The following is a 24,522-nucleotide window of genomic DNA, read 5'->3' on the forward strand; positions in this document are numbered from 1 at the left end:
TCAATATTTTGTTGTAACATTCATGATCTAAGACAGGGGTCACCAACATGGTGCCCGCGGGCACCAGGTAGCCCCCAAGGACCACATGAGTAGCCCTCAGGCCTGTTCTAAAAATGAAAATTGAATATAGATATTATCTGTTTCCCACCTTGTTAAGTCATTGTTGATAATTATTTTGAGAAATCATTAACATGATCATTGTTTTCACATAGATGAGTATCATTAATCATTAATAATCATATATAACTAAAGGCAAACTGAGCACATTTGTTATTTCAGAAGAGTGTATCAAACTGGTAGACCTTCGTATGACTCAGTAGCCATGAAGTAGCTCTCAGTTTAGAAAAGGTTGGTGACCCCTGATCTAAGAAGTTATAGTTACCAATAAACATATATATATATCGGAAGTAGATGAAAAAAACCTTGAGCATTATGCCCATGCCCCGCCCTCTTTCCGAGCGGTGACGTTTCAACCAATCACAATCCTTCGCGCGGAATTTCAAACATTTTCAAATCAGATTCACACTTACCGAAGTGAGATTGTTCCGCCAAATTCGTAAACAAAATAGTCCCTTTCATGTAAATGCAAGGTACATTGGTGCCAAGAGCGAAATTGAAGTTCAAAACGTAGTAACATTAAACAAATACATAAATTGTACCCCAAAACGTCATTTAACAACACAAACATCAAATAGTATGTTTAAGGTTACTGTGTATGTGTGGCGGAGTGATACAACGGCAACTATCTGTAAGCGGCGAGAGACGTCACGTCTGAACAAGGTAGCATACGTTAGCCGTTCGTCAATATACATTGTAGGTTATGGTAGGAGATGAATTATACGATAGGTCCATGATATTATAGCAAAATTCTTTTTTGCCACATCCCGGTCGATGTTTATGGATTTCCAGAAGTTGACGTGTCTTTGAGCGAACTTCCAGGTAACTGTTCAGACTAACGTTACGAATGTTTTTTTCAATCTGTCGGTCGTTCAATCTTAGGCGACTTAACGTTAATTAACGTTAGGTTTTAGAAACGTAGCCAGCTATCTTGTTCAGTAGTTTTAGTTGCTAATGTCTACGCATCTTCCTAATTCTAATATAATCTATTCTGACAAGCTTATATATCGTTACCATCGTGGCGACATTGCACGTGGGGTTTCACAGCATTGTCAATAGTGTGTTTTAAAATTAACGTTAAACTAACAACGACCTGCTGATTTGCGACGATAGCCTCAATTGCTTCTACTTTACATAATGTTAAAACATAAAGCCGGCCAAAAAGCAGATCATTAACATTAGCTATCGTCGATTTGTTATATCGTTAGCTAAGCATAGAAATTAACGTTACTTTTTTTGCAGACACTTTGTCTTCCGTTTGTAGCATGTTTCCAGAAGACTTCTTTCTAACCTTAAATGCTTTGTTTACCTAGCTAACGTTAACTTGACGTTATTGTTGTTTAGCTAGCGCTCAGCGCAATTTTGACACTGTTTGCTCACGTTCTCAGGTAACGTTACGAAAATGCCATTGCATGGGAAAATAGTCGTGATTAAGAGGAGTGGAGGAGATGGGACTGAGTTTCCTCTTATTTCAACATGCCTAATTGGAAGGTGAGCACTTTAAAATTCATTTGGTGGATTTAATGTTTGTCATGCAATGCAATTTCCGTTTGAATCTCTTTCTTTTCTCGTTTTTTTAAATCTTAAGATATATTAAGTACGGCAGAAAGCACATGTTATGTGGAGTTCATTTTGAGTTGGGCAGATGTGCTGTAAAAAAAAAAAAAACTCGGGGCGGGCCATCTGCTGGTGACGTCAGAATCATATACCTATGCGTGTCTGCTCAGTACAATTGACTCCTTATTGTATATTAAACCTTAAGTTCACTTTACTTTTAGACCATGTGACATTTCATTTCAACAAGCGCCACTTACATGTACACTACCGGTCAAAAGTTTGGGGGTCACTTGGAAATTTCCATTACAGACAGAATACCAGCTGAGATCCGTTGCATTGTTCTTTTAATCAGGGCAGCAGTTTTCAGATCACATTATGTGTTTACGTAATTGCAAGAGGGTTCTTGACTGTTATAGAAAGAAGTGGCTGATCTTTAATGCAATATCTACACTGTCCATTATCAGCAACCATTCATCTAATGTTCCAAAGGCACATTCTGTTTACTAATCTGATATCATTTTAAAAGGCTAACTGAGAAAACACTTGAGAACCTTTTTGCAATTATGTAAGCACATAATGTAATCTGAAAACTGCTGCCCTGGTTTAAAAAAACAATGCAACTGATCTCAGCTGTTATTCGGTCTATAATGGAGTGGAAATTTCTAAGTGACCCCAAACTTTTGACCGGTAGTGTAACCCTAGATACATTCCAACTAACGTGTCTCTTTTCTTGACTCATTTTGTTTCTTTGTGGTCTTAACAGGAGGCCTGACTGCGATATTCGTATTCAGCTTCCTCAAGTCTCCAAGGAGCATTGCAGAATTGACTTGAATGAAAATAAAGAGGTAACAACAAAACATTTTAAACATGATCACATTAACTTAATGAATATCTGGGATAATGAGGAATTGTTATAGAATAGTCACATTATGTATTCATGTTTTGATCATTACTATGATTATTTTGTAGATACTTAATGTATGTCATTGCTTAAATTATTGTGTATTCACTGTGGGAAATCTTGTCCAAGATAAAAGTAAAAGCCTAGCTGACACTGGCTTTCTACTTTGAGCTACTTTAACAGACTGTTTGAGGTGATTAATGTTTTTGTTTTTTTCTGTCTCACCAGGTCATTTTGACAAATTTGAGCTCAGTGAATCCAACTTGTGTGAATGGAGAGGCTTTGCAGCAGTCTGAGCGTTTGAAGCATGGAGATGTGATAACTGTTATTGACCGTTCTTTTAGGTGAGTATGAAGGCAAAATTTTGTTGCCTCAGACTTTTGCCCTCCATAGTTACCAGGGATTCATCACTTTTGACCACAGACTGTACAGAATATGGACATAGTCTCTGATGTCACCCAAAGGTTTCTGAAGAGCCATGTTTGTTTTTTATTAAGGGCCTCTCCCCTCATCTTTACCTGTGCTTTAAAGCACATTAATAGGGACATAAAATCTACTCTAAGTACCGGCATAATGCATTTAAAGAGCACATATACCGGATGCACTGGACATTTTTCATTACTATTATATTGACGGATGTAAATGAGGTCTTACTTACATTTTGTTAATTGTCATTTCAGGTTTGAGTACCCTCCACCACCCACACCAAAGAAGAGGTCTTCCAAAGGAGGCAAAACTGAAACCCTCAAAGTAATTTACTATAATTTCTTTTATCCCTCACGCTTTGCAGCCTTCCCAAAGTCTTGAATTTGCCTTCACTGCTCTAGTGAATTTGATTATCTTACAAATGTTTTAATGAAAGCGTTTCACGTCTAGGTTCTTCAAGATCAGCAAGTGGGGGCCGCTGTCGCCACCGAAACAGGAGAAAAACGGATCTCTGAAGTTACCACCGGTGAGTTTGTGTGATAGTGGTTATTTTGAATTAGCAATTTGAGATTGCTATCATTCATATTCATTTTGGCTTCTTTTCTAGCTCTATAAATCATCTCCCAGATCAGAACAAAATTCTAACACCCTGTCCCCAGTCTCTTCCGTTAAAAGGGATTTAGTATCTGTAGTTTTTCTCCTGTCCCTAGTCTAACACTTGTTTTAATTGTATTTATGCTATCAATTGTACAAGCCTTTTAATGCCAATTTTTTTTGGTTCATTTTTAGACCCTCATCTGAAAGATGGAACTAACCATGACAACATCCAGCGACCTCTGGAAAAAACTGTGGAGGTGGAGACCAAGGAGGATGATGGCCTGCTGCAAAGCAAGACCGCCTCCCCCTTCAACGATCTGTATCAAATGATCAAAAAATCTCTGGATGTCAAGACTCCTCGGAAATCTTCTGCCAGCGTGCTTCAAACGCCTACCTCAAGGTTTTGCACTCCAAAACCTGGTTCAGTGAGGAAAAATGATGGGAAACCTGTCCTTTCAACCGAAGACAAAAGCACTCCAAAGAAGGATGAAGCTAAAGTCTCTCCTGTAGCTGACGAAACTAAGGGGGAGGCTGAAAATGTAAGTAACGGGACCCCCAAGTCTGTTAAGAAGCAGAGGAGGTCCTCCCAGGTTCCTTCTACTGAGCTGGCCAGACCTGAAGTTGGAGAAGCTGAAAATGCTGCCGGCTCTGAAGCAACTTCACCCCAGAAGAGAAGCCGTACACCCCCCCAGAGGTTCAGTGCGTGTGAGGTTGAGCCCAAATCACCCGTGAGGAGGAGAAGCAAGGAGGCAGAGCCTGCCGCGACCGAGGAACAAGAAGAACAAGCAGTGACTCCTACCAAAACGGATGGTCTTAGAAGGTCATCACCAAGGAACTCTGGGAAAGGTAATACACGTCGTAATGCTATATTGTGTCTCTTTTGTATTTGTTAGGAGTGTTAAAAGAATAACCATAATTATTCACGTGTTATGTTGACCCATGTTTGGTTGTTACTGACGTACATTCATGTTTTCATTTCAAAGAGGCGTCCAAAAAACGTAAATATGGAGAGGTGGCGGCCGACTCGCCCACACCACAAATGAAAAGGAAACGGGTTTCCTTTGGAGGTTACCTGTGTCCTGAGTTGTTTGACAAACGTCTGCCTCCTGACTCTCCATTATGCAAGGGGGCCACTCCGCGGAGAAGCTTGTGTGTCTCTAAACCCAAGCAGTCACTCCTCAGACGAGCATCAGCCATTGGTTTGCGACAGGTAAGACTGAAGTGGAGGATGATGACTCAAGTAGCGTGACCTAACATTACTTATTATTGTCCCTCATATTATCTCATTTAAAATGGATCTTGTTTTCTGTAGGAGTTTGAAGAAGAGCATCCAGGTAGCCCTAATGTGCGCAGTCCTGCAAAAATGAGGACTCCATCACCTAAATCATCAAAGAAGTCTCCAAAGGCCAGGACCCCCTCTCCCAAAGCTGCGTCTCCTGCAAAGAAGTCGCCAAAATCCAAGAGTGCATCTCCTGCAGGAGTCCAGACCCCCTTAATACAAGGGCGCTTCTCTGTGTCACACATCAGCACACCATCTCCAGTTGCAGAAGATGCCGTAACTGATCAGGTGCCTTTAGTCACTGTAACTCCTAAAGTACCCCTGAGGAGGAAGAGCCTGTCCCGGGAGACTCCAAGTACGGCAAAGAGTGCTGTAAAAGTAATGCGCAGAAGAAGTGGCATTTCACGGGCATCTCTGAAAGGTATATTATACCCTGAAATGTATTGTGTATATATCTTGTGTTAGAAATCTTGTCTTTGTTTTTGGAATTAATCAAGTGGCAGAGCAAAGCTGAAAGCCATTCAACTATTATGTTAAAGTGCTCATATTATGCTTTTTGGCCTTTTCCCCTTCCTTTATAGTGTTTTATATCTTTTTTTGTGTGCATTTTATAGGTTTACAAAGTGAAAAAGCCCAAAGTCCACCACAAAGGGACTTACCATCTCCAACAGAAAACGCTGTTCACAAACTGCTCTATTGTAGCATATATGTCACTTTGTAACGCACGTTATAATGCTTGCCTAGCTGCTAGCATGGCACTCCCTCAGAAATAGGGCTGTGCAATTAATCAACATTTTAATCGTGATTACGATTTTGGCTCCTAACGATCACAAAAACAGAGTAATTTTTTTCTCTTCATAATCAAACAGCCCTACCTCATACTCTGCTTCTGATTAGCTAGTAGTCCTTACCTAGGTACTGCATATGTGCTACTCCCAACAGATATGAAATGGAAGTGAGATGCCTCACTTGGTAGCTAAAACAGAGCTGGGTGAAAAGAGGAGTTGCAGCAATGCGCAGTACAACAAAAAAAAATTACCCCATGTAAACCTATTCTGGTACAACCTCTAAATACAATTATGAACCTGAAAATGAGCATAATATCTTAAATGAGCACTTAAATGAAAGATTTTCACGCGTGCACACACCTCAATGACATTAATATTTGGTTACCATATAATTCAGAATAAGTTCTGTTTTTGATGCTCAGGAGTTTGCTTGGGGCCTTGCTTGTTTTTTTTAATTTCTTTTTTTGGTCTCACTTCAGTCAAAAATTCCTGGGCAGACATTGTGAGATTTGGGCCAACTAAGCTTCAAGTTGCTGTTCCAGCTAAAAAAACAGTCACCAAAAAGGCAGCAAAGAAGACTGTGTCCAAACCACAGGTAAAGTAAGATACTAACTATTACAACAGGGTACATTTACGTCATTGTAACAGATTTTTAATATTGCAACGACCTTACCTTGTTAGACCTATTATAATCAAAGGGCTTAAAATATTTATTTATTTTAGTCCAGGTCTGTTTATGAAAGGTTCAATAATATACCATTTTAAATACATTTATAAATGCACACATCTTTTATTCATTTTTTTGCGTGATGTTGGCATTACCTTTTCAAAAAAAACTACAGTCACCGTGTTTTTCTCAATCTTTCAGACTCCTGCAAGAAAACCCAAAGACCATGTCAGCACTGGACATGCAGACTCACCAGTTACCATTGTTGTGGGCAGAGCTCACAAACAAAAGGTTTTACATCCAACTGGTGCTGCGCCAAGACTGGTCACCAACATTGCACTCCTGAAAAAGAACATGAAAATGGATGAGGACTTGAGTGGTAATTACCCCCTTTTCTATCTCAACAAATGGGAACACTTGTTCTTGGGAAAGCAATTTAGACTTCAATATTTTACCTGCTCATAATGTGTCTGGTTTTTTTGTTTGTTTTCTTTTTCAGGAATTTCGGAAATGTTAAAAACCCCTTTAAATGAAAGGAAGGGGAGATCAGTAATTGGTGAGAACGATGCCACAAAGACACCAGTGGGAGGTCTAGCCACATCCGTGGTAGAACCATCAGTGCTGAACACACCGGAGGAGCCAGGTAAAGTGTGTGTGTGTGTGTGGTGGTATTGTTTGTTAGGAAACAACCAAAGCATGACATTTGTAGTCTGCATAATCGCTAAGACTGAGTTTTTTTTTGGATCAGTTATGTAATTAAATATGACTTATTTTCACAGGTGAAATGATGGTGTCTCCACTGAGTGTTTCGTCTACCGTAAAAGACCGAAGATACAACACTGAGGCAGTCCAACGCCTCCTTAATGATGACCAAGAATCTAGCATCGTCAGTGACGGCTCTGCCTCTGAGATTCACTGTGACGATTTTAGCGAACAGCAGTGTGCAGATTTGAAGACGACCTCTGTAACAACTCCCAAACAGAAGCCAGAATTGCCAGAGTGTCTCACCGGAGTCAAGAGGATCATGAAGACGCCAAGACAGAAAGCCGAGCCTGTCGAGGACATCAGAGGGAAGATTTTGAAGACCCCTAAGCAGAAACCCGAGCAACAAGAGTGCCTCACCGGAGTCAAGAGGATGATGACTACTCCGAGACAGGAGGCTGAGCCTGTAGAGGACATCAGAGAAGAACTTCTGACAACTCCCAAACAGAAGCCAGAATTGCCAGAGTGTCTCACCGGAGTCAAGAGGATCATGAAGACGCCAAGACAGAAAGCCGAGCCCGTCGAGGACATCAGAGGGAAGATTTTGAAGACCCCTAAGCAGAAACCCGAGCAACAAGAGTGCCTCACCGGAGTCAAGAGGATGATGACTACTCCGAGACAGGAGGCTGAGCCTGTAGAGGACATCGGAGAGGAACTTCTGACAACTCCCAAACGGAAGCCTGAACAACAACAGTGCCTCAGCGGAGTTAAGAGGATTTGTAAGACCCCACAACAGGAGGCTGAACCTCTTGAAGATGTTCAAGGAAAACTTCTGCAAGCTCCCAAAGCTCTAGAGGCTGGTGATGCGAGTTTGGGTGGTGTTGAGCAAACTGTGGAGACGCCAGCACACATGCAAGAATCTGAAGACCTATCTGAAATGACAGACATGAAAACTCCAAACGTAAAAAGCTCCCCATTGGTACCTCCCAGAGAAAAGGCCAAACCTGTTGAGGAGAACTTTGGTATCAAGAGGCTTGTGAAACCAGAGGAAGACTTTGGGGGACTTCAGGAGCTCATGGAGGAGCCGCTGGCTGAACCCACAGGACAACTGGAGACAAATGAGGTAATAACCAGAACAATGCCAAAAAAAAAAAGGATTGTAAATATTAGCAACTATTTCACATGACAGTTATTTGATTGAATATGAAAAAGGGATTTTGGTTAAGAGCTTAAACTTGATTGTCAGGTACTCACAGTTGAACAAGCTGTATTTGTAGTTCAGCATTTCATTGATCATATAACACTAGTATAAACATTTAGGCTTTAAGTGTGTAGCCACGCTTTGACTATATGACATTTGACTAATTTCACTACGAGATGTCTGTGCTGCTTACTTGCCTTATTTCAAAGTGAGTGCTCATTGTCTAAATTGTGTTTTGATTTATTTTTTTAACAGGTTGAGGATCAAACCGCTCCAGATTGTGATGAAGATGTAGCAAAAGGTTAGTTTGTTGTTAAATTTGAAAAGAATGTTATGTATAATAAATGAGAGGAGGAACGCACGCCAGTGTTGGGAAAGGTGCGGACCGCGACAAAAGTACAGAAGCCATGATGCAAAAAAATATATTTTTACGAAAGTTTAAGTCTTCATGGAATTGAGGGACAAAATGGCTTAACACACATTAAATAGGGATAAGACACAAATGTGTTCCATTAAGGGGATGAGTGTCCTCAATTACGTTTATATGTTGCAGGAGAAGCAAGTAGTGACCAGGTTCTAAAGCTATATGATCAGAAGCTGAATTTATTCTGTGTACCAAAAAATATTTCCATGTAGACATTGAAAAACGGCCAAGCATCAGAAAGGCACAATACGTTTGATTTTCATTGAATATTTACACCTTCGTCTGATCACATAGCTTTTCAAATGGCATATGAATCGGTTTGCTACTTCCTCCTCCTACAACGTGAATGTTATTGAGGACACTGTCTGAATGAACCATTGCACAAAAGGTACTTCCTATGGCATCCTATTGTCAAAGCATGAAACCTGATGCAAATATTTCTCTTGTATTTTTCCATTGTGTGTATATGTTATGTATGGATTTATATATTATGTTTTGGTTTTTTTTTAGAAGCAGATGCAAATGAAGTTGTCGTTGATGACCACATGGAGGAGGTGCCAAGTGGACACAATGATAATGAATCATCAGATGCCGTGGAAACGATCTCTCAAGCAGCTGTAGATGAGAATATATCTGTGGAACAACCCACAGTGGACGCAGCAGATGAGAATATATCAGAACAACCCACAGTGGGTGCAGCAGATGAGAATATATCTGAAGAACAACCCACAGTAGATGAGAAAATATCTGAAGAACAACCCACAGTAGACGCAGTAGATGAGAATATATCTGAAGAACAACCCACAGTAGATGCAGATATATCTGAAGAAAAACCCACAGTGGCTGCAGCAGATGAGATCTTACCTGTAGAACAACCCACAGTAGATGAGAAAATGTCTGAACAACCCACAGTGGAAGCAATAGATGAGAATATATCTGGAGAACAACCCACAGTAGATGCAGCAGGTGAGAATATATCTGGAGAACAACCCACAGTGGATGCAGCAGACAAGATCTTACCTGGAGAACAACCCACAGTAGATGAGAATATATCTGGAGAACAACCCACAGTGGATGCAATAGATGAGAATATATCTGGAGAACAACCCACAGTGGACGCAATAGATGAGAATATATCTGTGGAGACTGCTACTGGCAAAGTCACAGAAATGGACACAACTGCCACCGAAGCTGAGCATGAGAAGAAATCCGTTCGAGGCAGAAGGGCAAAAACAGCTGAGGATAAACGAGAGGCAGCAGAACAGTCTGAAGATCCTGTCGTCCCTGCTCCAGTCAGAGGAAGGAGAGGGAAGAAAACTGAAGCTGCAGCACCACCTGCTGTGAAACAAACAACAAGAGGCAGAAATGCAAAGTCCCAAGAAGACAGGGATGTTGAGCTCCCAATGGAGAAAAGTGCATCCCTGCCTCCCAAAGTTGCCATTAAGCCTAGAAGAGGAAGAAATGCCAAAACCGCTTCTGATGATCAACTGGAGATGGTCCAAGAGGTTGCCCCTGAAATTGAACAGAATCCACCTATTGATGTTGACCAAGAAGCACATGACAGTGCAGCACCCCTGGAGAAGGCTGTGTTGAAGCCCAAGCGAGGGAGAAAAACTAAACAGCCTGAACAACCAGTGCCAGAGCAGGAAGATGCGCCTAGTACTCACAGTGACGGTGTTCCCCAAGCCGACATGGCTAATGGTATGTCATCTTCCTTGTTAGTGTTATGGTGCGTTCTTTTTGTCTTGTAATCGCGACTAGTAGCTCAAGTGTGATGTCACATCCATGTCGAAAAACGACTAACCGCGGGTTGTTGCGTTTTTTTTGTCACACAATACTACGAGTCGGAGAAAAGGTGGAGTTTTGTAACATTTTTAGTAACATTTAGGATTCTATTCACCCAGTTAATGACATATTACACAAATATGTTTCACAGTTTGATACATGAAAATTAAGTTTTGATTAACGTTAGGCTACTGCTTAAAAAATAACTAATTAGGCGGTATTTAACTCAGACTGTAGCGACATGCCTATAGGTAGCCGTATACTGTGCTATGTGTACGACTTCTTCATTTGTTTACGACAGAAGTGCTTAAAATTGTAGAGAACCACAATGTTTACTACGTTTGATGCACGACGTAGCCATCTTTGAAAGTGAACTCGGGGTCCTCTGAGTTCAGATGACTTGACGAGTCGTGTGTGTATATACGACCTCGGTGGCGTTCTTTTTGCAACTTCCGGTTCGTAACTCCGGAAAACGACTCGTAGATCGACTTCGGTGGACAAAAAGAACGCACCATTACTACTGTCATGTTGGTTTTAAACAGCATCACGTGAAGCTATTTCTGACCCCATGCATCACTCGTAAAATTTAGGGAATTTGATATGTTGTTTGATGTTTTCCATTCCTGGCAGAGTTAAACATTGTGCATGCCCCATTAACCAAAGCAAGACCTCTTGAGTTAGCTCTAAACAACCAAGTGTTGACTGCTTGCTCTGCACTTTAAGCAACTCAGTGTTTTTACAACATTGAATGGCCCTTGTAATTTTGTATTGGTTATAACAAAAAAAAATTGACTCATGTACGGTGTTTAACTGATCAGTTATTTAGTAGTTCAACAACTGCAAATGAAAACTAACATTTCTATTTTGTTTTCTTCTAAGCAGATGCAAATGAGGTCTGCAGTGACCAGCTGGAGCTGGTGCTCAGTGGAAGTGATGAAAATCAAGAACAACCCACAGTGGAGACTGCTACTGGCAAAGTCATCGAATTAGACACAACTGCCACCAAAGCTGAGCATGAGAAGAAATCAGTTCGAGGCAGAAGGGCAAAAACGGCTGAGGATAAACGAGAGGCAGCAGAACAGTCTGAAGATCCTGTCGTCCCTGCTCCAGTCAGAGGAAGGAGAGGGAAGAAAACTGAAGCTGCAGCACCACCTGCTGTGAAACAAACAACAAGAGGCAGAAATGCAAAGTCCCAAGAAGACAGGGATGTTGAGCTCCCAATGGAGAAAAGTGCGTCCCTGCCTCCCAAAGTTGCCCTTAAGCCTAGAAGAGGAAGAAATGCCAAAATGGCTTCCGATGATCAACCTGAGATGGGACCAGAGAAAGCTGTGGAAACAACACCGGCAACTGAGATTTCCACTGAAGCTGTGAGTGACCACACTCCAATGAAAGAAAATGAGTCTGCCCCCCCTGCAGAGGAAGCTGTCCTGAAGCCCGTTAGAGGGAGAAAAACTAAACTAACTCCTGTTGAGCCACCTCAGCCAGAGAAAAACGAAGTTGTGATTAATGAGCCTCTTACAGTCGATGCACAACCTCAAAAGTCCATTCCTGCTCTTGGAAAAGCCAGGAGAGGGAGACAGACGAAGCCTGATGCTGTTGAACGGAATGAGGTGATGGAAGACACGGTTGTTGCTGTGGAGACCAAGCAGCAGTCTCAGCCTCCAGTCAGGGCTAAGAGGGGAAGAAATGCTAAACAGGAAGAAGAGCAGCTAGAGTCGACTTCCGTGGAGACTGCCACATCCCAGGAGCCAGCTAAAAAACTGAGGAGAACCAGGAAGGCAGAGCAAGACGTAGAACCGAGAGAAGTCCAAGCCGTTGAAATGGTTATTCCAGAGAAGACTGAAGCGCCACTTGTCGCCGAACCGGTGATGATGGATGAACAGACTGCAGTGGCTGCAAAACCCAGGAGAGGAGGGCGGAAAGCAAAACAAGACCCCGAGCTCGAAACCCCTGTGGAGTCCACCGAGGTCCCTGCTGTCAGCGCCACAGACAAACTCAAAAGGGGTAGGAGAGGGAAACAAGTCACTGAAGAGGGTGGAGTCCCCGCTGTCGTACCAGAGGAACAACCTGACCACGAGCTGGAGGCCGAAGAGAAGAATATTACTGAGCCAAACGCTCCAGTTCTCAAACCAAGCCGGGCAAGGGGGGCGAAAACTTCTGTAAAAAAGGAGGTTTCACAAGCCGTTCCAGCCAAGAGAGCCCGTCGAGGCGCAGCTCTTGCCCTTGATGAGTCCAGTGCCGAATCCACAGCGCCTGCGCCAACTTCAGTAGAGCCCGCCAAAAAAGGGAGACGGGCAGCAGCAAAGCCCACAGCAGATGATGCCACAGTGACCGGAGAGCAGCCTAATCCCACTGAAGATTCAAGCGATGCGGTCGTGGAAGACGCCAAAATGTCCAAAAGATGCGTGAGGTGGAAAGCAGATTTGGAAGTCTTTGACGTTTCAAGAGTAACCCCTGTGAAGGCAGTCCGAGGTAGGAAACCGAAACTTGCAGTCCAAGTCGACGCTGAAAGCAAAACCGTGTCAGAGGATGCTGAGGAAACTGAAGAGAAGGATCTCTCAGACCGAGTTGTTGAAGCTCAGCCCGTCAAGAGAGCCAGGCGAGGGGCGAAGGTCGCGGATGTAACCACCGCTGAAGGGGAGTCCACACGCAAGGTGAAAAGTGTTGAGGTGGAGACACAGCCAAAAACCCGAAGAGGAAGAATCGCTAAGAAATAAAGGCGTTTGTGTATATATTCTTAATCCTAATCACATTTTTCTTATCTTTTTGTAATTGTCATTGTATTGTGTTTTAGAAAGTAGTTTTATGGACTGAAAATTAAGCACTGTTTCTTTTCTTTTTTCTTCAATACAGCAGGGAATTGTTTGACCATTTATTTTGTTACAAGGTGTATGTTCATTGCTGATTTTGCAAATTTGTATGGTGAAAAAAGTGATTAAATCTTTTAGTACAAAAAAGAAAAATTGGTCTGAATTTGTCTTTTGTGTCCAAACATTCTCTGGTGTTCTGTTCATCCACATGCAGGGTTATAAAGCTTACATGTAGTCTATTGTAGGTATAATTACTGCTCCATCAGTCATGTTTTTGTCAGTCACAGAAGTGCTGAAAGATGAGACTGAAAGTGACATGGTTTACATTTGCTTTCATGTGTAACATGCCGGTCTGATTGTATAAGCAGAGGAAAATGTGTTTTATTTAACATTACTTTTTACAAGACTGGTAGTAAGTAAAAGAGTGAGGCAGGCAAGTGTAAATTGGTAAATGGACTATGCCGGTCTGACTTTATAAGCAGAGGAAAATGCACATAAAGCATTACTTTATATAAGAGGGGTAAGTAAAAGCGAGGCAGGCAAGTGTAAATTGGTAAATGGATTATGCTGTTATACTGCAGTCAATGCATTGCCTTTGCATAAAATGTGGAACATACATTTGAAATCTCCCATCAACCTATACAATAAATTTATTTCAGTAAATTTAGCACTTTTGATTAAACATTTTGAGACGTCTTTCAAAAGACTTGCCATTGTTCTGACATAATTATTTTGAAGTGGCAGATTGAAAAATAAAAGATGTAGGCTATGTGTGATCAGTAATACATTTCAAAAGTGTGACTAAATACAGAAAGTTATAAACCAGCTCAGAGGTGAAAAGTGTCCTGATAGAAGTCTAAGGAAAATATACATCATTTCCATTATGTCTGGCTTTGCGGACTAGAATTTGATTCACCGGAACGTTTGTGATTAAACAGGAAGAGAACAACCCGGATAGATTTTTGAGACGGACTGGAACCCAACGCAGAGTGGACGCTGGAGGGAGATTTGAGAAGCGCATGGAGAACAGTCGGCCGTAAACTTGGCTGACGACTTTAGTGGTTGCTTTATAGTTATAATTTACTTTTTTGCAATCATGGAAGCAGACGGTGACATAAAAACGACACCGAGAGGGTTTCAGTGCACTCTGTGCAATGTCAATTTACCAAACCGTAAGTAACGTAACGTTAAGCTAACTTCTATTGAGGTTTCCAGGTGCCCTTTTTTGACATGTTTTTTGACAGAACATTCGTTACTTTTTTATGCAAGTTGCTAACATAACCGGACTGAAAAAAAGTTAAATTTAATCTATGAAGCTGATGTAAATACCATGCATTATTAGAACCGCTAGCTAATGTTACTAAGGTTATACTAGCTAACGTTAGTTTAAGTGTATTACATACATTTATTATTTGTTAGCTAATTATTAGTAAGTTTAGTTATTGCTCGTATTTTAATTTTCTCCAGTGCCAAGCTTGGATCAGCATGTCAAAGGGCGGAAACACCAAACATTGACCACGGTGCGGGCAACCAGGAAGATCCAGGAGCAGCGCAGCGTGTTTGTCAGTGGCATCAATCCTGACATCTCTCAGGCTGAAGTATCTGAGTACTTCCAGCAGTTTGGGACAGTCTCAGATATTATCATGGATAAAGACAGGGTGAGTCAGCTGTTCACAATTAGATGCAGGATATATATCGATATTATATTGATATCATGATATGAGACTAGATATCGTCTTAGATTTTGGATATCGTAATATAGCATAAGTGTCTTTTCCTGGTTTTAAAGGCTGCATTACAGTAAAGTGATGTCATTTTCTGAACTTACCAGACTGTTGTAACTGTTCTATTATTTGCCTTTACCCACTTATTCATTATATCCACATAACTGATGATTATTTATCAAAAATCTCATTGTGTAAATATTTAGTGAAAGCACCAATAGTCAACACTACAATATCGTTGCGGTATCGATATCAAGGTATTTGGTCAAAAATATCGTGATATTTGATTTTCTCCATATCGCCCAGCCCTAATGTCTCATAACCAAGAGTGCTGACTGTCAATTTCTCGGCAGCATATGGAAAATGACTGATGAAGCCCCAATGTGGTCTGACTGTGATGTGTGTGCACTCACAGGGTGTGTACGCCATCGTGCAGTTCAACGAGACCGACAGCATACAGGCGGCCCTGTCCTGTGTTGAGCATCAGATGAAGGGCTTGAAGCTGCGTGTCAAACCCCGGGAAAAGAAGGATTTCAAGTTGATTCCCAAGAAGAACAACTCCCAGAACCTCCAACAAGCTCTCGACCGTCTCAAACCTCAGCTGTGTCAGTTGGTGTCTGTAAGCATCCTGTTGTCAAATATAAAGTCCGGCTTATGCCCAGAGGAGTGGGGGTCTGTAAGGACGGCAGGAGCATTACAGCCTATAGGGGCTGCTAGTGGGGCCTTTAGATTCTTCAGACTTAATTTTAGTTCCTTACTACAGTATATTTTGTATATTACTCTCGCATTGCCAGACCTTCCTCCACACAGCGCTGCGGAGGAGGGTCTGGCTAGTCCACACAGCACAGGATGGGGGAAAAACGTGCTCTAGTTTATTGGCATTTCTTTAAACCAGTCACAATCGTCATGGGCGGCGCCTCTGCAAAATAGCCTCGGGAAGGAACTTGTTTTGGTGGAACATGTGTACGTTCAAAAGTTGTTTTTGTCGTGCAACAGAAAACACCGATTAGACAGATAGTCTAGCTAGCTGTCTGGATTTACCCTGCAGAGATCTGAGGAGCAGTTAAGATAGTCCTCATAAATTGACCGCAGTTTAAAATTCCAACAAAAAAAAAGCGGAAAGTAACTGACATCCGGCCGAAAAGAGTGAAATTCGGCTGAATTTCCAGCGGCAACAGAGCGATCTCGGAAGTGGAATATCGAGGATATAGACTACTTGTATATTATATTAGTGTTTTTGGCACATTTCTTTTGAAATTGGTGCACATTGCTGTTGTTGTCCTTTAATCTCTGGCAGGTGGATGCCCAGATGCAGTACGTCGTAGAGCGATTTCAGCTGGGAGAAAATGAAAAGAAGGCCCGAGGGTTGCTGGTTCAACTGTTGCAAGAGGTTTTTGTGGAGTTTTTTCCAGGTGACCTTTTCTAAACGCGCATACTGAGTCAGTTTTTTAAAATCCGGTCTTATTCAGGGACAATTGTGCAAACCGGTGTGGTAGACTGGCTCTCTCACGTTTTTAACACTATGCTTGGATTGGTTGCAGACAGCCAGATTCAGCCATTTGGTTCATCTGTCAACACTTTCGGCATCCACTCCTGCGACTTGGACCTGTTCCTGGACCTGGAAAACACCAAAGTGTTCCAGTCACGTGCCAAGTCCACCACAGAGCAGGTCTGACTTTTTCTTTTTTTCTTTTTTTTACATATGCAAGTGCATTCTTTACCTCAGTGTTGGCATAAAAAATAAGGTCCTTCATCCACACAATTTATAGGCAAAATATAAAATTCTGTAACTTCATAGGGATACTGCTCATGTATTAAATTTTTTTTTTTTTTAAATCACATCTTCAGGCAGGGGAGGGCATGTCAGACGATGGCCGCTCCGAGGACTCCATCCTGTCTGATATTGACCTGTCCACTGCCTCTCCGGCCGAAGTCCTGGACCTTGTAGCAGCAATCCTTAGACGCTGCGTCCCCAGCGTTCACAAAGTCCAAGTGGTCAGCAGTGCTCGCCTCCCTGTAGTCAAGTTCCATCACCGCGAGCTTAACCTGCAGGGGGACATCACCATTAACAACAAGTCAGCTGACAATTCTTGACTATGAGAAATGTTTTTATCTTGTACAGTGTGCAGAATTATAGTGTGCTTTTCTTTTCTCCTATCCTGTATCTCTCACTAGACTAGCAGTAAGAAACACCCGCTTCCTCCAGCTGTGCTCAGGGATGGAGGACAGGCTGAGGCCTCTGGCGTACACCATCCGCTACTGGGCCAAGCAGAAGCAGCTGGCTGGTAAGATTAAATAAACCTAAACCTCCTTCACCAATTCAAACAAACTTTTTTTTTTTTTTTTTAAACCTTCAAGATTAGTGTGTTGTAGTCATTTGTGCGTTTGGGTTGTCAATTTATTTTTTTGGTCAGCAGATGTCAGTAAAACTCCACTTGTCCCTTATCTTGTTGGGATCTGACACACTGATTTGCAATTCCTTTTAGTGTCTTGGTATGGAAGCTGTGGTTAAAGAAAAACATGGCACAAACACAGCTCTGTTTGTGTTGTAATACTACAGGCTATGTCCCCAGATATAGAATGAAATCTTAATAAAAATGTTTATCACTGAAGAGCACACTAATTACCTTTTTACTCCTGGGACATATCATCTTTATTCCCTTTGATAAACCGTAGCCCCCAAGCTGCCGGTGCAGCTTTCAACAAGGCACTTGTGCTGAGTGATTAGCAGAGCATGATGGGATTGGTGTTAGCCAGGACCAGTAGGGATCACTTTACTGGCTGTGTCTCAATTAGTTTTAGCGAGTAACCAACTTGCTATATACGGAGACTTATAGAAGTATGTAAGTCATATCCCTTGAACTTTTCCACATTTTGTCACGTTACAACTTTAGCTGCAAATATTAATCGATTAGTTATCAACTTTTTTTAAGTAATCCTTACTATAAGTGTACGTACACCCAAAAGCCCAAAATGGCATACGCCAAAAAAAAGTCAGATTTATAAAACAGTGTGTATGCACACCTGTAAGTTATGTTCCCTTTATAAATCAGAGATTACCTACAAGCGTGCGTATGGGGATCAGCCCCTTATCCTGCCCTGTACATGCCCATTTTTAACCATAAATGGTCCATTCAAAGTACCATGTGAATGCTGATCAATGTATGAATGACACTGGCAGTTGTTACACCGTATCATGATGACTGGCAGAGAAAAAGCAAAAAACTTCTCAGATGTTCAGGAATTGCTGCAAATTGAATTATAATTTCGGCCTGTTCTTGCACAGTGTATAGAACCCTGATCTATAACTACATGTATTAATAATACGTCCAAAACGGCAGGCATTACGGCACTCGGGGACAGCTTTGATTATATCAGATGTATATGATAAGATTTAACAGAACTATATATTATATGCAAACAAGCCTTAGTGATAAAGTTGAAGATTATATATATATAATATTTTTAAAAAAAACCACTTAGCTGTCTGACATTTCCCTCTGGAAACAGCCGGTTTCCCCCAGAGGACCTGTATTTGGACCGGGATGGCACGGTTCCGGCGCATTGCCCTCTCTACTGGACCCAATTCAGTACATAGATCCAAGAGCTGAGCTTTAGAAAATCTAAATCGGCATATTAGCCAGTCATCGTCATGGTCCCTGAAGTCTCTTTTTCTCCTGATTCTTCCATTGGCGTAGTCCTCCTGCAGGGCCAGCAGTGCCATCATGCAGCATTACGCACAGGGGTCACCGCAGTATTTATGTTTACAACAATTTGTGATTGTTAACACCTTGCCAACACAGCATCAACTAGTGGTATCCCCCACCCCAAGATACAATTTGAAGACAAAATAAAGTCTAATAGGCAAACACACTTTTCTTCATGCAGGTTTTGTCACAAACGGTATTAAAGTTCGGACTGATAACGAGGACATTAAGGGTAACGATTGCGCGAGAGCTTAACGGCTGTATTTTCAGACTTTGACATTTGATGATACAGTTTTAAAGACAGATATTTAGTTATTTACACTGTGTTCTGCAGTTATCTAATGGTAGGTTTTTTGATGCTATCCTGTATTCCATCCAGTCGGGCCATCCCCTCCTCCTGCGCTCCGTAGCAGACAATGTGACGGCGAGACAGCGGCGATTAAATATTAAGAACACATTTTTATTTAAGATTTGAGTTTGAGGAAACCGTTATCACTCAGTACAAGCGCAAATAACACTGCTGGATTTCATCTTCATGGTAATGTGGATAATATGGAGTGAAAGACTGTGCATGAGGCATCAATATATTACAAGTAATCTTATTCCCATTTACTCTCTGCAGTCTGACTTCAGTTCACCACCTCACCATCTGCGTCGCCAATTCCTATTTTATCTCCAAAATGTGCGTACACATGGGTCAGAGTTTGCGTTGAGGACCGCACATTCTCCCGTCAAGTTAGTTTTTTTTATAAATCACAACCTTTGCGTGGGAAATGGCATACACACATTTCCAGCCTTGTTTTGTGCGTACGCACACGTTTGCCCAGGGGTCTCATTTATAAATGAGACCCCTGGGCAGCCACAAATTCCACTGTTCCACAATTATGCGAAGCGCACTTGACATCATTAGCCTGTTTCAGTATATAGCTAAGGTAAATTACTTTTCTGATCGTCAAAACCACACCAGAGATGTTTGGCTTGAAAATATATGCTAATAACCAGGCTGCAATGACCTCGCCAACAATTCTTTTTTTCTTTTTTTTAAGATACATTTTTGTATTGGTTTTATATTTTAAACATACAGAACAGACTAACACAATTGAACAAGAACAACAACCCTCTCCCACCCCCCACCCTCTGCGGTCTCGAGGAAAACAAAATTAATAATAGTTAATCGCGATTAATCGTTTTATCACATGATTTAAAATTCTATTATTTTGCATTTCAGAACTGTTTAAGTACAGTACAGGCCAAAAGTTTGGACACACCTTCTCATTCAATGCGTTTCCTTTATTTTCATGAATCATGAATTTTCATCAAAACTATGAATGAACACATATCGAAATATGTACTTAACAAAAAAGTGTGAAATAACTGAAAACATGTCTTATATTTTAGATTCCTCAAAGTAGCCACCCTTTGCTTTTTTGATAGCGCTGCAAACCCTTGGTGTTCTCTCAATGAGCTTCATGAGGTAGTCACCTGAAATGGTTTTCACTTCACAGGTGTGCTTTGTCAGGGTTAATTAGTGGAATTCTTTCCCTTATTAATGGGGTTGGGACCATCAGTTGTGTTGTGCAGAAGTCAGGTTGATACACAGCCGACAGCCCTATTGGACAACTGTTAGAATTCATATTATGGCAAGAACCAATCAGCTAAGTAAAGAGAAACGAGTGGCCATCATTACTTTAACAAATGAAGGTCAGTCAGTCTGGAAAATTGCAAAAACTTTGAATGTGTCCCCAAGTGCAGTCCCAAAAACCATCAAGCGCTACAACGAAACTGGCTCACATGAGGTACTTTGAAAACCGTACCGGTGCCTTAACGATGCCTGAACCGATACTTTTTAAGAAAGTTAAAAAAAGAAGGGTACTAATAACAGTTGGTGACATTAAAGAACAGCTTGTTTATTGCTAAGGCCATATGGTCAAAATTAAATGACTTAATAATGTAATAACTATAACAATAACTTATTTCACTAGTAAATAGCTGTTGAGCGACAAAAACAACCACAAGATGGGAAAAGGGCATTTAACAATAACTTTGAATGCACCACGATGCTGTAGGTTACCAGTTTAATTGAACGCACAGTCTGTGTTTTTCCGACAACTGCAGCTGCCCATTGTTACATCCCGGTGTTGGAATCCTCTACAGTGAAAAACAGACTTACAAACTTTACACCGTTTAGCGTTAGCTGTCAGCATCGTAACCGTGTTTAATCCAGCTACTAGCTAGCGGTAGGCTAACGTTAGCTGCCGTCGCGTGTAGGGTTAACTAGCGTCACGTGCAGAGATGTTTCTGTTGCCTGTAACGTCTGTTTCAGAGCATCAGAGAGAAGTGCAGGCATATCAGCGGCACCAGAATGAGGCGCCGAAATCCGCGTTGCTATTCTTGCAGCAGCAGGATGTGTTACAAGGAAGTATGGCAAAGGGTCAGAATAGTAGCCTGTTAGGCACGACACAAAGCCGAGTGAAGTGAAAATAAATTAATAAATGGCGGCATGCAATTAATGTTTTAAAAAAAATTAACATTATGCTCGGCCCTTAATCGCATCGCGATTAACGCGTTAATGCTGACAGCCCTAGAAAGTGGCGGTGATATCTTTAGGATTCGTTGACATACCTCGGTCCGTGCGGATGCTGTTGATAGCAGCTCTGGACTCGCTTTGTTTTAATTTCAGAGTTAGCAATTTGCTTGGTTTACAACCATTAAAATAGTAATTTGCCTCACTCTGTGCATTATGAATTCAGCGCTCCTTTTTAGCAAATCATTTAGCTCTGCTCGATTTGTGACTAAAAGAGTGCTTTAGACTATTTAGTTTAGACAACTATTTCTGAATACCCTAACTTGTGCCTTCTCCACAGCAAATGTGTCCTAACCACGTCACAGAGGTTTTTGTTACACAAAACATATGCAATGAAAACAATCATACTTACAGGCATTGCCCTCACAGGGAACGGAATTATCTTTTAAAGCAACTTTTTCTTTTTGCAGAATAACCAAAGTTTCAGGAGACACTGAACCAGCGTGTAAACCGTAGTTCTTTTCCACAAGTGAACAGGAAGTAAGCTGAGCATATTCCTGTATTTCAGGATAATTACCAATTGTGCCCAGTAGATGGCACTCTAACACAACAAATGACACAAGAAACGGCTTATCATTCATTCTCATCTCCGCTGAAAAGACCGTTGAAAAGTTTCTGTCCCAAACCTCTTTCCAGGATAACTGAAGTTGCTTGGCTGACACGGCTTTTCGAATCCTTCTGTAAAGTTATCGTTAGAGGCTTTGATGGTGCTGCTTAACGTTAGCCGAGTTGTTGTTAACGTTATTTCAGACTCTGGTTCTTCAGCTGCCCCAACAGAGTTTGCCTCAGTGGTGGACGAGGAAAAATCAACTGTAACATCTACAGATGAAATCTTGCTAATTTTAGCAGCATTACTATGCCGGAAGAAAAAATCTTGTAACCTTTTCTGCGACATCTTCCCTACAACTAACGTTCCAGTCAACTAGCCTCAGCCTGCTCACTTCTCAGCGAGTCACCTCACTTTGACCTCTATAGCAGCTATAACAGTTAATTTTTAGTAGGCTATATTCAAACCTATCCATAACCCTTTTTTGCTATTTGCCTCATTATTTGATATACAAAAATATTAAAAAAATAAAATCTAGCTCCTGCCAGCAGGGGGTGCTGCAGCAGTTACAACCACAAACGTAAATTTATTTTATAGGGATTTTATGTGATAGACCAACACAAAGTGGCGCATACTTGTGATGTGGAAGGAGAATGATACATGGTTTTCAAATTTATTTATTTTTTACAAATAAAAAAACTGAAAAGTGTGGCGTGCAAAAGTATTTAGCCCCCCTGAGTCAATACTTTGTAGAACCACCTTTCGCTGCTATTACAGCTGCAAGTCTTGGGGTATGTCTCTACCAGCTTTGCACATCTAGAGACTGACATTTTTGTCCTTTCTTCTTTGTAAAAATAGCTCAAGCTCAGTCAGACTGGATGGAAAGCATCTGTGAACAGCAATGTTCAAGTCTTGCCAGAGATTCTCAATTGGAGTTAGGTCTGGACTTTGACTGGGCCATTCTTACACATGAATATGCTTTGATCTAAACCATTCCATTGTAGCTCTGGCTGTATGTTTGGGGTCGTTGTCCTGCTGGAAGGTGAACCTCCGCCCCAGTCTCAAGTCTTTTGCTGACTCTATCAGGTTTTCTTCTAAGATTGCCCTGTATTTGGCTCCATCCATCTTCCCATCAACTCTGACCACAGGGTTCATATGTTTTGAAAAAAACTGGAAAAGTTATGGAATTTGAAAAATGCAAATTCCAGGCCTGGAAAGATTTTGGAATTAAAAAAAAAAGTAAATGTAGGATTAAAAAATATATAAAATCTGTATTTATACGTGTACGTATATGTACATACACCCATGAACAGGCGATGTACTTACATACACACCCATACATAAAAAAAAAGAAAAGACCTGTACGTTTTTTACAGCATCCCAGTAAGAGTGAGGTATACACGTACACACATACATGAAGTCTTAACCATCTACATTGAAGAATATATGAACTGTTATAGCTATTAGCTATATATCTATATAGGTACCCTTACTTACGCACTCATCCATATATTTGTGCAGCAACCACCCGTTTCCATTCATGAAATAGAGACATTAGCAAAGTGGAGATAATCAAATTAAATAACCTAGTAGTTGCACATATATACACACACACACACACACACACACACACACACACACACACGCACAGAAGCCCGTATAAAATAAAATAAAAAGAAATAAAGGATAAAACTAGAGTAACTAAGTTTAAAAAAAAAAAAAAATGGGGATGTGGGTACACTATAGTGCCTTATCTAAATTGCAATCTAAGCGGGTGTACTGAAGGTCCTCCAACGCAGAGGTTATCATTATCCCTCCCCCAGGTCACCAAGCATAAGAGATAGATCTTTGCCCCTAATGTAGCCCCATATCTGTTGAAACTCCTCTTGTTTGTCCCTAAGCGTAAAGGTGATCTTTTCCAGAGGAAGACATTTCCTTTAACCACTGTCTGGTACTTAGTCTCAGATTTGTATTCTTATTGTATAACGTCGACTGACATTTTCAGGAACACATAGTCATGGAAATTTGCCAAAAAGTCATGGAAAAGTATTGGTTAAAATGCGTATGAACCCTGTGACCAGCTTCCCTGTCCCTGTTGAAGAAAAGAATCCCCACAGCATGATGCTGCCACCGCCATGTTTTGCCACGGTGGGGATGGTGTTATTCAGTGTTAGATTTCCACCACACACAGCGTTTTGCATTTAGGCCAAAAACTTCAATTTTGGTGTCCTCTGACCAGAGCACCTTCCTCCACATGTTTGCTGTGCCCCCTTCTTATGGTCTTCACAGAACAGCTGTAGTTATACTGGGATTAGATTACAGGTGGACTCTATTTAGTAATTAGGTGACTTCTGAAGGCAGTTGGTTGCACTCAAATTTATTCAGGGGTATCTGAGTAAAGGGAGCTGAATACTTTTGCACGCCACTCTTTTCAGTTTATTATTAAGAATTTAAAAACCATGTACAGTGCCTTGCGAAAGTATTCGGCCCCCTTGAACGTTTCAACCTTTTGCCACATTTCAGGCCTCAAACATAAAGATATAAAACTGTAATTTTTTGTAAAGAATCAACAACAAGTGGGTCCCAATTATGAAGTGGAACGAAATTCATTGGCTATTTCAAACTTTTTTAACAAATAAAAAACTGAAAAAGTGGGCGTGCAAAATTATTCAGCCCCTTTACTTTCAGTGCAGCAAACTCTCTCCG

The 24,522-nt window shown here is 41.2% G+C and overlaps 2 protein-coding genes across 6 annotated transcripts in view; both read left to right on the plus strand.

The window, feature by feature from the left end:
- Positions 1-759: 759 nt before the first annotated feature.
- On the plus strand, positions 760-13,401 carry mki67 (marker of proliferation Ki-67). Of its 5 annotated transcripts, none has more exons than XM_039787375.1 (17): positions 760-939; positions 1,506-1,608; positions 2,438-2,519; positions 2,804-2,919; positions 3,256-3,325; positions 3,452-3,527; positions 3,791-4,444; positions 4,582-4,808; positions 4,911-5,298; positions 6,145-6,260; positions 6,534-6,711; positions 6,832-6,975; positions 7,112-8,157; positions 8,491-8,536; positions 9,170-9,475; positions 9,509-10,360; positions 11,324-13,401. In XM_039787375.1, exons 2-17 carry the CDS (start codon positions 1,520-1,522, stop codon positions 13,159-13,161), a joined length of 6,228 nt encoding a protein of 2,075 aa, XP_039643309.1. In that variant the 5' UTR covers positions 760-939; positions 1,506-1,519; the 3' UTR covers positions 13,162-13,401. The 5 variants fall into 5 exon arrangements, with proteins under 5 accessions (XP_039643309.1, XP_039643310.1, XP_039643305.1 ...); XM_039787376.1 differs by having other exon boundaries at positions 7,112-7,352; positions 7,581-8,157; positions 9,170-10,360; XM_039787371.1 differs by having other exon boundaries at positions 9,170-10,360.
- A 771-nt stretch (positions 13,402-14,172) lies between these two features.
- Positions 14,173-24,522, plus strand: part of tut1 (terminal uridylyl transferase 1, U6 snRNA-specific) — a 20,143-nt gene continuing 9,793 nt past the window's right edge. Inside the window, exons 1-7 of the mRNA XM_039789014.1 lie at positions 14,173-14,426; positions 14,722-14,912; positions 15,394-15,597; positions 16,276-16,390; positions 16,520-16,647; positions 16,827-17,053; positions 17,154-17,263. Coding sequence (XP_039644948.1) covers positions 14,351-14,426; positions 14,722-14,912; positions 15,394-15,597; positions 16,276-16,390; positions 16,520-16,647; positions 16,827-17,053; positions 17,154-17,263 — 1,051 coding nt within the window. The 5' untranslated portion in view covers positions 14,173-14,350. The remainder of the gene's footprint in view (positions 14,427-14,721; positions 14,913-15,393; positions 15,598-16,275; positions 16,391-16,519; positions 16,648-16,826; positions 17,054-17,153; positions 17,264-24,522) is intronic.

This window comes from Perca fluviatilis, chromosome 21 (genome assembly GCF_010015445.1).
Source record: "Perca fluviatilis chromosome 21, GENO_Pfluv_1.0, whole genome shotgun sequence".
Lineage (NCBI taxonomy): Eukaryota > Metazoa > Chordata > Actinopteri > Perciformes > Percidae > Perca > Perca fluviatilis.